The 13114-nt window shown below is 42.2% G+C and overlaps 1 protein-coding gene and 1 long non-coding RNA gene across 4 annotated transcripts in view; one reads left to right on the top strand and one right to left on the bottom strand.

The window, feature by feature from the left end:
- Positions 1-1101: 1101 nt before the first annotated feature.
- On the bottom strand, positions 1102-12963 carry GATM (glycine amidinotransferase). Its single transcript, XM_032481306.1, has 9 exons — positions 12780-12963; positions 11050-11268; positions 5801-5996; positions 4852-5042; positions 3737-3874; positions 3433-3597; positions 3106-3169; positions 2530-2646; positions 1102-2153 (listed from the first exon to the last, which is right to left on the bottom strand). The coding sequence occupies exons 1-9, from the start codon at positions 12846-12848 to the stop codon at positions 2041-2043; spliced, it is 1272 nt and encodes a 423-aa protein (XP_032337197.1). The 5' UTR covers positions 12849-12963; the 3' UTR covers positions 1102-2040.
- The window catches only part of LOC116664130, a 28118-nt gene continuing 21402 nt past the window's right edge, over positions 6399-13114 (top strand). For 2 of the 3 annotated variants that reach the window (XR_004320486.1, XR_004320485.1), the window contains exons 1-2: positions 6399-6692; positions 8014-8155. This is a non-coding gene — a long non-coding RNA (uncharacterized LOC116664130). Of the gene's footprint in view, positions 6693-8013; positions 8156-9670; positions 10225-13114 lie in introns of those variants that run through there. The other variant, XR_004320484.1, reaches the window with a different exon arrangement.

Genomic DNA, 13114 nt, shown 5'->3' with positions numbered 1-13114 from the left:
TTGTCAGTACACTGAAGTGATAAGGTAAAAACCAGATAGCAAGAGATTGAGGAGTCAGTGAAGGTGAAAAGTAGAGAGAGTAGATGTATTCTTGCTGGAGGCTTAGCTCTGAAGGATAATGAAGTTGCCAGAGGAATAATTTTTGTTTCGAACATTATTTTGAGCATGACTGTTTGCTGAAGGAAAACACACACGCAGGCTGGAGTTGTAAGAAAGATGATCATTGATGCAGCAAGTTCCTGAAAGAGGAGAGAAAGATTAGAATCAAAGGACAGTTGTGTGGCTTAGACCTGGACAGAAGGCTCACCTCTTTTCCTGCAGCAGTGAGAGAAGTGTCTCTTTGTAGAGGGTTGAGAAGTAAAGGCGAGTGATGAGAGGAAGACCTGACTTTTCTCTTTAGAATCTTAGCTAGTACAGGCAAGGAGAGAAAGAATTTAACCAGAGAAGGCGAATGCAGGTAAGTCTGTAGGGGGCTGAAGCAGAAAAACTGGGGGAACCGACAGGTGAAAAATGAAACGCCACGATCAGATAAGACAACGCAGAGAAGGTCTGGAACAGCCACTGAGGAGAACGTGGAGGGATGTGTGATGGGATTGCTGAGTAGTATTTAGACCTGGGAATTTATACCCTATGTGTGCGCCAATCCACCCGACTGTAAAGTTTATTAAGCAGGAATCCGTCCAAGTGCAGAACTGACAAGTGTTTCTGTGGTGGATGAAAAAAGATACCAGGATACAAAAGGCATGGTCAAAACCCACGACCACTCCGAAGTCCATCTACCCCCCTTCCTCATCCCCCTCCTGGATTTTTCTTGAGTCAAAACATTGAGCATCTTGAGAATGGAGACGTTTTTCTTTTGGGGGGCCTAGGATTAGTCCCTTACATTCAGAAGACATTCAGATATTTTTGAATGATTGAATTAATTAATAATACGTAAAATCTGACTCTGCTAAACATTTCTGAATACAAGTATTAGGTTTAAAATTTTATCTACTAGGGATGAATATATTGATTATTTCAAAGCATTAGAATTCTGTTCCAAGAGCTACATTCCTCAAATTTATTTATGCTTAAAATAAGTAGACTGATGCCAAACTCTAATAAAATCTATTCCGTAACACAAAAGTTTATTAGAATAAAAATACACGTACAGTATCCAACATTAAAAGTATTTCACGTCACATGTAGGTTTTACCTCCATTAGTTTTTTTTTTTTAATGCTTTTTAAGTCTGTGCTTCAAATAATTTGCACATCTGTAAACAAATCTTAGATCACCAAAGATGCAATGTATCCATTAGATACTGAACATCAAAATTTAGGAATGGGAACTGATGGTAACAGCCTATTGCACTAAATATTTCTGTAAAATTTTGGGCAGAGAAGAAAAAGAGATTAAAATAAATCACTTGAAATGAGGTAAGTTGTATGAAAAGGCTTCTAGTAGCAAATGTTACCAATGTTGAGATGAGAATATTAAAAACGTTCATGGAAAATTCACTTAAATTTTTGCATAGTCCAGGTTATTTTTGTAAAAACAAAAAATTAAAAATTACCCAAATCCCTTATTAGAAAAAGAGACAATTCTGGTTCTACTTAATATCTGTGTACATTCTAAGTCTTTCATTTAGAAAAAAGAAGTGATACAAATATTCAGAGTCTGCAAAAAGGAAAAAAAAAAGTGAAGATTAGGAACAAAATTTTAAGCTGCCTTTTGGAAAGAAAATTAAAAACAGAGGTAGATGGTTAAATGTTAGTGACCAAGTTACTCAAGTGACTAATTTTTGTTTTGGCAGACATCCACCAAGTTTTTTATGCTTGAATCCAAATAGTGAAAAACGTAGGAGTAGAGAGTAAGACCTAACACAAGTTATTTTCCTTTTATCAAAGAAACGTAATAAAAGTAAACCAGGCTTAAGACCCCTATTAAGGATATGATTGTTTAAAGCACTACAGTTCATGCACTTTTTAAAGCAGGAGAATGAGCTTTGTCCCTAAACCTCCTAGGTTTATTTGAGGCCGAGCCCCAGCCCCTGGCCCGGTCAGTCGAAGTAGGACTGCAGAGCGCCTCGGCGCCGGACATCGCAGGTCCAGCAGTGGAAGCCTCCTCCCAGGGAATTGGCGTTACGAATGTTAACCTTAATGGTACTGATACCTGCGTGGGAAGAGAGAGACATAGCTAGTCAGACGGACTCACATGAAGTTTCTCCTACAGAAATCAGCCTGAAAACGGCTGAGTCATCTCTATGCTCATCTGCAAAGAGGTAGTTCTCCACACATGAGCACCAGGAGGTCAGATAAATCATAGAAGTTTGATAAACTTATTGCTAAAGGGGTATCTAAGGAACCTGGGATGCATCTCCAACCTTTTGAGGTTGTGATTGTTGAAAACAAAAATATTGTCCGTCTATGAAATAATAACTTGTTACCTCTAAAATTGAATTAGATCAATCATACATCAGACCTAGCAGGTCATTTCTTCTCATTTAATATTTTCGAATATGGCAACATGTTTCGTTTATTGTACGTACCCAGCTTCTCAAACATCTTTTGAATCGGGACTTCGTTGGCATCCACCATAACACGCTTTTCATCCAGCATTAAGACATTCATGGAAAGCCATTTGGACGACATCCAGAGTGGGTGATCTAAAAACAGCAACAACTGTTAAATCACGTCTGCTGTCATTTTTGTTCAAAGCCAGGGTTCAAAAGTGAGGCATATTCAAGTGACAGCTCAGTTCTTTCAGTGGTTCGCTTTCCCAGTGAAATTTTATTTTAATCCCAAGACTATCAATAAATGTTATGAATCAATCTATACTCATTACACATTTAGATTTCACCGTTTTCTTAAAAAAGTCATTTCTTGCTTCCTGCAATGTTGTTTTATATTGATTTTTTCCTGCCTTTTCACTTTCATTTTCTATGGAAGGAGAGGTTGTGGACACAAGTCCATCCTTGTTCTGGTACCCGCAGTCCCAAACACCAGTTGACGCCTTCCCAGGGAAACATTCTAAATTGCCAAAATGTGGCTGGTGACTAGAGGCGGAAGACTCCTGGCCACTGAAGGAATCATTTTAGGCTGCAAGTATATAAAAGGAAACATACCATCCGGGATGACTGGTGTTGGAGGAGTAACTATGGTCCATCCTGCTTTCTTGAAAAGATCAATCTGCAAGACCGAAAAAAAAAACAAACTCAAAGAGGCTTAAAGCTATTCTTATCATTCTTGGTCTCTAATAGCGCCCTTATAATTAATCATTCTTTTTGAGAAGTGGTCTTCTCAACTGCCCATGTTTGATCTTAGGAATGTCGAGCACCGCTAAATTTGTCATTTAGAACCATTAGGAATCATGGAAGTGCTGAAAATAAAAGTGGCAGTTCCTTCAGTTGACAGACTCTGTGGCTCTTCCGGAGTCCTAAGAACTCCCCTACCTGGTGACAGGGGCGGTCCGGGTTGGAAAGCACCAGACCAGGCCCGATGATATTGAAGGTGGCGTCAATGTGCATCGGATTGGGGTCTTTAAAGGAGATGATGTGCACTCTGTAGTCTGGAGCGAGATGCTTACGCATCCATTCAATGCCCATGTAGTTTGTAACCTGAAAACAAAAGGAAGACATAAATCTAAAAATATTTGATTCTGTGTTTAGAAAACTAAAAATAAGATGAGAATGTTTTAATTTGGGAATATAAAATATAATAATAAAGTGAGAAATTTCCAAGGCAGTCTTTATCAACCTGGCTTCTCTGTGCAAAGATATCTCTTCCAGCTCGAATGAAGTCAGCAGCATCAAAGCATGGCTCAAACTCAGTCGTCACAAATTTTCCCTGAGCAGCCAATTTGTGTCTGTCTTCTACAGAATGGATGGGGTAATCCTAATTGGAATAAGAATGAACGCAGACAGTGCGTTGGTCATGAGGAAATGATTCATAGCACCTTCATTACCAAGACAATTAGTTCAACCTCATCATTTCCCAAAATACTACCACCCTGTTCTAGGCTAAAACATGCCTGGAGAAGAGGTAGTCCCATGCAAACCAAACCAAAATAAACCAAAACAAAACAAAAAATAAAAAACTACGCATGACAAGTTCCTGATACTTGGAAGCAAGTGGTAGAGAGGCAGTAATGATTCTGAAAATATTCCATGACCCATACATTGAGTTATGTAGCTCTCTACAATACTGCAAATCAACAGGATGAGGTCATTCTGTTCTTTTAGAAGAGGAATTTGGTCCTGAGCCTAACCCATATCATAAAATGGGATGCCATGCATCCCCTACCAAATCTGATTGGTTGTGGTGCAATTGATTCATTACTTACTTCTGTCTTTAAACTCCTAGAAGAAATTTTGATTTTTTATTTCTTTCTATAAATGATCCCATAGTAAGTGATCTAGTAAGGGACATATACTTCCTCTCACTGAATATGTCCTGGAGACCAAATTCTTCTTCTAGAAGAAGAGAGTGGAGTTCAGCCTAGTGACTTTTCTGTCTCCACCAAGGAATGGCTGTGTGATTTTAGGCAAGTTTTCCTCCCTGCAGTGGAATGATACCACTCATTCATGGGGTTATTGTGCAGAATAAACAGGGCTGAGGATGTAAATAAAGAGCTTAACTCAATACCCAGCACACGGTAAACACCAAGAAGTGTTATTACTACTCTTACCATTATTATCACAATGTCATTTACTCTTATTTTCATCATAAAATAATCATTTTTTAAAAAGGTAGGTGATGTTCTCACTTTCTGGAATGCACAGCAAATACAAGCTGTCAGAGAATCTCTATCTCAGTCTCTGTGGATTAATTAGAAATGTTACCAATAAGCTTGCCTACAGTGGGGGGCTCACCTGGTCATAAAGCTCATCAGCCATTGTGGGCTTAGGAGCCGTTGTCCACTTGGCCCCGCGGCGGAAGTAGTCCTTGATAATTGCTCTGTATGCGCGGTACTCAAAGAAGCGGGCGCGCCAGGCCATGGGAGCCTCGATAATCTCATTTCCCACAACTATCAGGATGTCTCGAGGCATCGCACCATATAAACCTGTCAGGCCACAGAGTTCCACAACAGCCTCAGTGATGCTAACTTCCAAGATAGAAGAGCCTATATAATATGACCTCAGTCTTTAGTTAAAAAGTAAAACAAAAATTACAGAAAACCTGTATGTGTATTTGTATATATTTATATGCACATAGAAAATATGAAATGATACATGCTAGGCTGTCAACATGAATTCACAAATTCTGTGTTGGGATGGTGAAGCCAAGAAAAAAAAAAGAAAAGAAAAAAAAGAAGCAATAATGTCCTTGTTCAAAGAGATCGTGAACCACCAGGTTTTCACCTTTTGTAACTCCTAACACAGTTTCTCAAGGAGTATCACGGCACGAGATAAAAACTGGGCCAAGATCACTTCTACAACTGTAAATTAGAACACACTGAACTCAGGCACAAGAACAATCCCACAGCAATATCAATTAAAAATAAAATGGCAATGTTTCTGTTCCCTTTTCACGTCCATTCTTGAGGAAAATTAAATGGAATCCACTGTTTTTAGGTAAGGAAGTGTTCATAAAGCTTAGGAAAAGTGCCTCTTTCAGGAAGATTCTAGATTTACAATGGAGTTTAGAATGTGTACATCTTAATCTTATCAAAAAGAACCAGACTGTTCCTAAATAATCTTTAAAGTTTTGAAGGGTTATTAGACCACAGGGATCTCTTGAGAAATTATCAGAGCTCTCTCCTTTCACACTGAGAGATGAAAAATTAAGACACTGGCAGCTTAAGTGTCGGACGTCACTTACCCGTAGACTCAAAATCAGGAGTTTTGTACTTCAGCGACCAGTCGATGGGGTCGGGCCTCCTCACTGTCACTCCTTCCATTTTTAAAATATTGCACATTTCTTCAATTTCGGCAACAGCCTTTTTCAAGTGATCTTTGGGAAAATAATGGCCCCCATTCTTCTGGTAAAAAGGCCAGTACTTTTCATATGTGTTGGCCTAGAACCAGAAGAAAGTAAGTGAAGTACTTACAGAAGAAAAACAGAGCTCAGGACAGGCTCGGAGGTGGTGAGCAATAACTTGTGTAACTTGACAGAACTGAGACTGAGACCACATCTGGTCCAGTGTAGATCTCCAGAACCAGGCACACTGACTCTCTGCGAAGACACTCAAGATCTGTTGAATGATGATCTCTAAATTCTCTTCATGTTTTGAGACCTTTGTTCCTTCTGCCTGAGACCCCGTGCCCTACCGTGCACAGCATGTCTGCCCTTAGATGGGCTTGGAATCCACCTAGGCCAGGTTTTTCATGCTTCACAGACAAACAGGACATGGTGCTCCTGTTAGACAGTCTCAATGAAATAAGAAAACAAACAAAATAGCTTAAGGGGAGAAAAAGCACACCTATACTAAGAGAAAACCGTGAGCTGTCCATGCATCCCAGAAGTCTGTCTGAAAAACACCACCGCAGGAGATTTTGTAGGAAAATAGGGCACTGCCCGCTTAAAGGTTAGGGACACATCCTCAAATGTGCTTTGTTGCTTTTAAAAACTCATGACTGATTTTCTCATTCAGCAGAATCACTGCTTGGCAAAATTGTGCGGCAGGGCAAGTCTGCCTCTGGGGCTTCCTACCCTTCCCTGCCAGCGAGTCCATCCGAGCTCTCCTGTTGCTTCACATCCATTCACCATAAAAGTAAGTGACCTGACAAGTGAATTCACACATTTTTAAGTAGCGGGCGGGGGGAGTGGGGGATGCTTAACATTTAGAAAGTGTCCAAGGGTTACATGCATTTTAAAAAACATCTGAATGGAAAGCAGTTGAATGCTTTAAAAAGGCTCAATCAATTTGCTAACAATGACTGTTGAATTAGGGTAGGTGCAACAACTGTAAAATACTGGTTTTCAGAAGTATAGAAATCTAGATGGATTCTTCATTCAGATTCTTGTGCATGTGCAAAGTTCTCAAATTAAAGAAATACACTGGAAAATATAGGTGATGCATATGGATATAATTTATCAAGATAGATAAAGCAGAATTCCAATCAGAAGATGCAAACACTAAGAAAAAGCCTCGGACCTTCATCAAAAGATTGGCAAAGCAATATACATTTATATATTTTAAGTTTTAAAAAAATGTTTAAAGCAAGTATTCAAAAATTTTTTCTTATATTGATTTTTCCTTATATTGATTAACCAACTAACTACCAGTCCTGATCATGTCTGATAAGGTTTCCATCACAAATCAATTTCAGATAGTGGTTAAGTACCAAAAAGAAGGAGAAACTGGGTAATGAAATAGACTGCATCTAGATGTCTAGCTCTTTAATGTCAAAGACAATGTCTTTTCCAGATTTCCTATCTCTGTTCAAACATATGGAAGCAGACCTGCCTCTTGTTAGTTTACTATCTGGGTTCACATCAATTAGGCTGGAGCTGAGCCTGCTGGAGATGGAATAAGAACCTGAAAAACAGGTCTTCAGACAGGAAGGATGCCAGTGAAGCTCTGAAACAGGGGTTGGCAAACTAAAGTCCGTGGGCCAAATCTGGCCCTCTGCCTGTTTTTGTAAATAAAGTTTTACGGGAACACAGACACGTGCATTCGTTTACATATTGCCTGTGGTGGTTTTGCACTACAGTGGCAGAGTTGAGAGTGGAGTAGTTTGGACAGAGACCTGTGGTCTGCAAAGCCCAAAATAGTTATTGTCTGGCCCTGTGCAGAAAAAGCTTGCCAACTCCTTTCTAAATGATTAGTTGGTTGATTTGTTTTTAAAGATCTGTAGGCAAAAAAGAAACTCAATTTTTGGCCCATGAAAAATGTTATCAGTGCTAAAAAGTTGATAAGAGCAATCCATTCCTTTAAGAAACAAAACAAAATAAAAGCACTCTACGGGTTTCTACTCCTAGGAAGTCCTGCAGCAGCAGCCAGAGGAGAGGATAATAATGACTCTTTATATTCCCCTCAGACACATCCTGGTACTACTCATCCATTCACCACTTCCTCCTTCTCATGCCAGGCACATCGCTTGCAGTCCACGAAGGGACAAGAAGCCTTTGAAAATTAAACACTAGGTTACAGCAGATACACAGCCATGTTGTCTCGCTGGACACATTCCAGAGTATCCCATGTGACTATCTGTGCAGAGTAGAGCTTGCTTGGTAAGTATAAAGTAAACTTTCCTGGGAGAAGAAGTTAATTTGAACAAGTGTGAATTCTCTCATATGGCTCATACTTTGGCTAAGATTGGACAAAGTTCAAATGATCAGGCCACATATATTTTCCAAGAGATAGCTGGAGATTATTTACACTTCATTTATAACCCTGCTAAATGAGTTAGCAATCATTTACCAAGTGTCTGCAAGATAAAAAACATTATAATAAACGCTTAGCATGTGACATTTTTAATAATCTGTTGCAGAGATGTGGCTGCATTCCTAGAAACTTTATAGTCTTTCAGAGCCTAAAATCCTTCAGGGGTGTTTGCCAAAGGAATTTTAAATACTGTCTTTTGGAAGGTTAGGAAATCTCGAAAGAAACTTATTTATCCAGCTGCAAACTTATATTACATTAACCTTGATCGACTTTGTATTTTATAAAAGGTCCCTTATCAAGGGCCTTATTTAAAAAGACAAAAGCAAAACAAAAAGCACATATTTGATGGAAAGTATTCATTATGTTTTACAGGATAAAAAGCTATACAGCTATCAAAAATCATGCTTCCTGACAGCTATGTTCCTTACTCCCATAAAATTTCTGTAGCACTTATATCTTCCAAGATAGCTAATTGCCTGTGAACAGTTTGCTATGTTATTTTATCTTTCATTTATCCCAAGCTGATTAATATACTGTCATTTTTCTCCAACTGAAAGGTTGGAGCCATGCATATCTTGCCTTCTAGGGGCCATGCATATCTTAAATTTAATTTCCTCTCTCTCAATACCTAGTTTCATATATGGCAATAAGCAGAAATAACCAGACAAATGAATGAAATCATATGCTAATGCTACTATTATTTATTATCTATCCACTATTATCATTACACCCTCAGTGGACGTAAAGGTCATTGGCAAACTGCATCCCTACAACTATAATGAGTTGTGGTTCTGTCCTTTAAAAATACTTAACGTGTAACTTTTTACCTTGCTATTTAATCTTGTTAGGTAGACAGCAAACCTCTTAATAGCTTCATTTTACTGAGGCCCAGTAATGGGGGCGGGGAGCGGTATCAGGATCACGAGGTCAAACAGGTAATTAACTGATTAGCTAATAAGCTTTTATCAAATACCTAATTCAGTCCTGATCTCCTGAATTGAGCCTGGCACATTTCCCACAAGCCCATGAAATTACAAAATCTAAAATCATAAATCAAGTGGCAAAGAACTCAGAATAATGTGTAAGAATTCTGATTCCGTACAGTCACATGGTATAAAAGTCAATTTTAAAGACAAGTAGAAGGATAAATGACTGCCTGAATTAGAAATTTAATTTCACCCAATTAAAATGGTTAGGGGGTAGGACTTCTTTCCAAGAAAAGAATTTTTAAAAGATCATGCCTTTCTTAAACATGTGAATGATATATAAATTAATCTGTTCATCAGATTTCAAGTATCAGAACCAAAGGTAGTTCCAGAACAATTAGAAGTTATTACTTTTTCTATTTCCCTGTCTTCAAGGTCTAACTCAGGAATCGTTTTCTTTGAGAAGACTTCCTTAGTTTATCCAGCATTTGGTCATCGCTTTTCCCTTCACTCTCCTGGCATTTCAATTCAACTGCCTTGCCAGTTGCCATGAGATACTTAGTCTTTGCTTCTACGTAGACATCGTATCTCTCCTGAAAGAAAGCAAGTTCTTTTGTGCTAATAACTCTGGAGTCCTGATACTAGGTAGGCAACATTTCTGATACTGATGACAGTGATGTAACAGAACTTATTTCCTCAACCCACATTACAAATAAAAATGTTAATATTCAGGAAGAATTTAAGTACACTGAAGCTATATTTGTAACCCATTATTAATGGAAGCTTAGGCTGTGCCTCCAGTGTGGATGGGGACCCTTGTGCACTATACAACCTGAACACCAGCCCACAGAGGCTCTGGTTATAAGAATCTATTACAAAGAACATTAAGAGTTGAAAACAAGAAAGATATTACTTGCTGCCAGGGAAATCTGGAAAGCTTTGTGGAAAGTACTACGGGAACTAGTGGTAGTAAGGGGGGCGTTTAAACTGCAGACAAGAAGAGTGCAGGAAGTTAGGTGCAAGGGTCCTAGGTGGGAGCAAAGCCCTGAGGCTTGTTTGGAGAACAGTGAGTAGTCTAGTTGGGCTGATAGAAGCTGGAGGTGGTTTGGGGAGTATACAAATCGGGGAGGGTAGTCAGGAGTTAACAGCAGTAGTCCAGGCAGTAGGGGAGATACTGACCCAAGGTAATAGCAGAGGGATGAAGGCAAGGTTCATTTTGACAAAAGACTTGTTAGATCTTGGAAAATGGATGAGAAGGATGTGACTGAAAGAGTAATAAATGATGAGTGTGTGATGTTTTAGCTTGAAAACATAGGAATGCCAAAAACTAAAAGGAAGGAATGAAGGGCTCAGATTAGCGGAGCAGCTGGCAGTTGAACTCAGTTGTGCCACGTCTGAGGTCCAGTGGCAATATCCAGTAAGGAGTTTAACGTGTTCATCTGGACAGAATTAGAGAGAGAGAGAACCAGACCAGAGTGGAGTGGAGAGAGATCTGGACCAAAGTGAGAACAGCTAAAGTGAAATTCTGTTCAACCCCAACATTCCAAACAGTGAAGGAAGAAGGTGTGAGGACTAGTGAAAGCACTAACATCCCCAGAAAAGGTCCTTCCGAACCCAAAGGAGGGAGCAGTCACTGGTGTAGTGTCAAATACTGCAGAGATGTCAGGTAAGATAACTTAACATCAGCCAGTGCATTGGGGTGGTCCTGAGTAAGCTAAAGTGAAAGCAGTTACAGAGGAGGTGGGAGCAGAAGCTGGACCGAAGAAGGTGGGGAGGGAACCCGCTTCAGAACTGTGAAGAAAGCCTTGCTTTACCTTCACCTCCACAGTGAATGGTGGAACACAGGCATTTTCTGCTCTGCCCACTATCACTTCCTCTAAGGGGTCCCATTCGTTGTAAGAGGAGACAGGGCAGTCCTTGGGCAAAGGATCAGTGGCCTTGTCTTCAGCTGCACAGGAATTCCGGGAGGAAGCTGTAGCTGCCTGGGTGCTCTGGAAAGTTCGCTGCACCCATCCTGTCACAGTTCTTCCAAGCTGCCAAGAACGAAGAAAAGATTATTGTGTAGTGCGGTAGGGCACTTGGGGAGGGGGAAGTGGAGGTGGGAATGAACACCCAGGATAACGTAGGCCTTTAAAATCTTTTAGGAGGATGTAAACAGAGATGTCAGTGTATAGGTGGGTAGTAGGGTTACAGGAGATTTTTACCTTCGTTTATTTATACGTTATCTTTTTATCTGTTATGTTAATTGGTGTAACTCTTTAACACTCCTAAGGAGATTTTGTCCCCAACAACCATACACTCCCATTTATATCTTGGAGTGGTCTTCTGCAATCAAGCTTGAAGCAACTCCTCTGTGGATAATGGGTCACCCTCTTTCCAGAAAACCACAGAAAGCTTATGCTCTGTGTCTCCCTGCCAAGACCAGCTGGGGGAGGGAGACTGCTTTCCCCTTCAGTATCAAAGGTTACCAGTATTAGGGTTTCCCTCTCCCTGAAAGTGAAAAATGAAGAAGCATTTGTCTTCATCTTTCAGAATAATCAGCTTCAAACCAAAAATTTCTCATCGCTGACACACACTTCACATCCTTTGGCATTTCAGTTATAAGAATGACCAGTGCCACAGGCTCCATTTTACAGATGGTCCACGGTTCCCTAGTCAAGATAAGGATTAATCAACCCAGATACAAACTAAAACAACCAGAGAGAGGATCTAAGAACTTAAAAAAAGCCTTTTGAAAATGTAGAGCCTATAAACTCTAGAGCAGGGAGGGTCCCTCACACATTAGGTAAACCTCAACCCCACCCCCACCCCCCGCGCCCCCGCATCTATATCCTACCCTGTTAAAAGCCTTAGGAGGGAGGTAGGAGGGGGGCCAGGGTGGAGACCAAACAAGAGGGAATGACAGCTGTTCTGAAACCAGTTGCAGGGGGTAACCAAAGCGCCGGGCTATTCCCGTCCCAGGAGCTAGGGAGGGTCTGAAGGCGCGTGCTTACATACCAGGAAAGCAGAGGGCGGGACTGGACAGAAATCTGGGTACAGACCGAATTCGCTCCAACTCCTCTTGCGACTCAGGACTCCATGTTACACTTGGAGCGGGCCTGCTCGCTCGCCCTCCGTCCGCGATTCCCACTTTGCCCCTTCTCCCTTCCATCCACCCTACACGCATGCCCAACTCTGCCCACCCAGGGCAATGAAACCCAGTAAGGCCATCCTTTCACTAAGAGATGTTGCTTGCTGGCCCCACCCCGGGCCAGAAGCTCGGCGGGAGCGAGCGGTGGTCGGGCAGGGGAGGGCGGCGCCCCCCGCGCTGACGGGCACCGCGGTCCGAGGCGCGCGGAGAGCAGCTGCACCCACGGGGTGTGGCCCCAACGAACGCCCCCTTCCCCAGGGACGCCGCCAAGTCCCTGGTAGCCAGCAAAGGCTCCTGAAGCCGAGCTTCCCAAGGGGCCCAGAAGGGACACTGTCCTGCAATGCCGGCGGGGGAAAGCGAGGGAAGAAGAGGGGGAGAGCACGAGGCCGCGGGACGAGGCGGCGGCGCACGCACCCGAGAACCGATGTAGTGCACCGCTTCGGCGCCGCGGCTCCCGCCGCGCAGACACCGCACCCGCAGCATCGCCCGGTGTCCCGCTGGTCCGCAAGTCGACTGTGCCCAGAGCTCGGCCGCGTCCGTCCGAGCCTCCCGAGAGCGCGCCCGCAGTGGGGTGCCCGGGTGCGTGGCCCGAGGCCTTTTGTAGCCTCGCCCCGCCCCGGCCGCCCCCCCCGCGCGCCCCATTGGCTGCCGGGAGCAGGTGGTGGGGCCCGCGGAGCGTGGGGCCGCCCCGGGTTGGGAACCCCGGGGGCGCGGGGTCGAGTCCCCCGGCCTGGCCCTTTGTCTGCGTG

This window comes from Camelus ferus, chromosome 6, assembly GCF_009834535.1.
Source record: "Camelus ferus isolate YT-003-E chromosome 6, BCGSAC_Cfer_1.0, whole genome shotgun sequence".
NCBI lineage: Eukaryota > Metazoa > Chordata > Mammalia > Artiodactyla > Camelidae > Camelus > Camelus ferus.
This window is presented reverse-complemented; position numbering and strand designations above follow the sequence as displayed.

What these genes read in the sequence shown, in the direction of transcription:
- GATM (XM_032481306.1), bottom strand. Translation starts at nt 12,848, where the DNA reads ATGCTGCGGGTGCGGTGTCTGCGCGGCGGGAGCCGCGGCGCCGAAGCG. An exon ending in TGCACTACATCGGTTCTCGG is followed by an intron (nt 11,269 to 12,779) that starts GTGCGTGCGCCG and finishes CGTTCTTGGCAG; the next exon opens with CTTGGAAGAACTGTGACAGG. An exon ending in AACACCAGTCATCCCGGATG is followed by an intron (nt 2,647 to 3,105) that starts GTATGTTTCCTT and finishes TGCTGTTTTTAG; the next exon opens with ATCACCCACTCTGGATGTCG.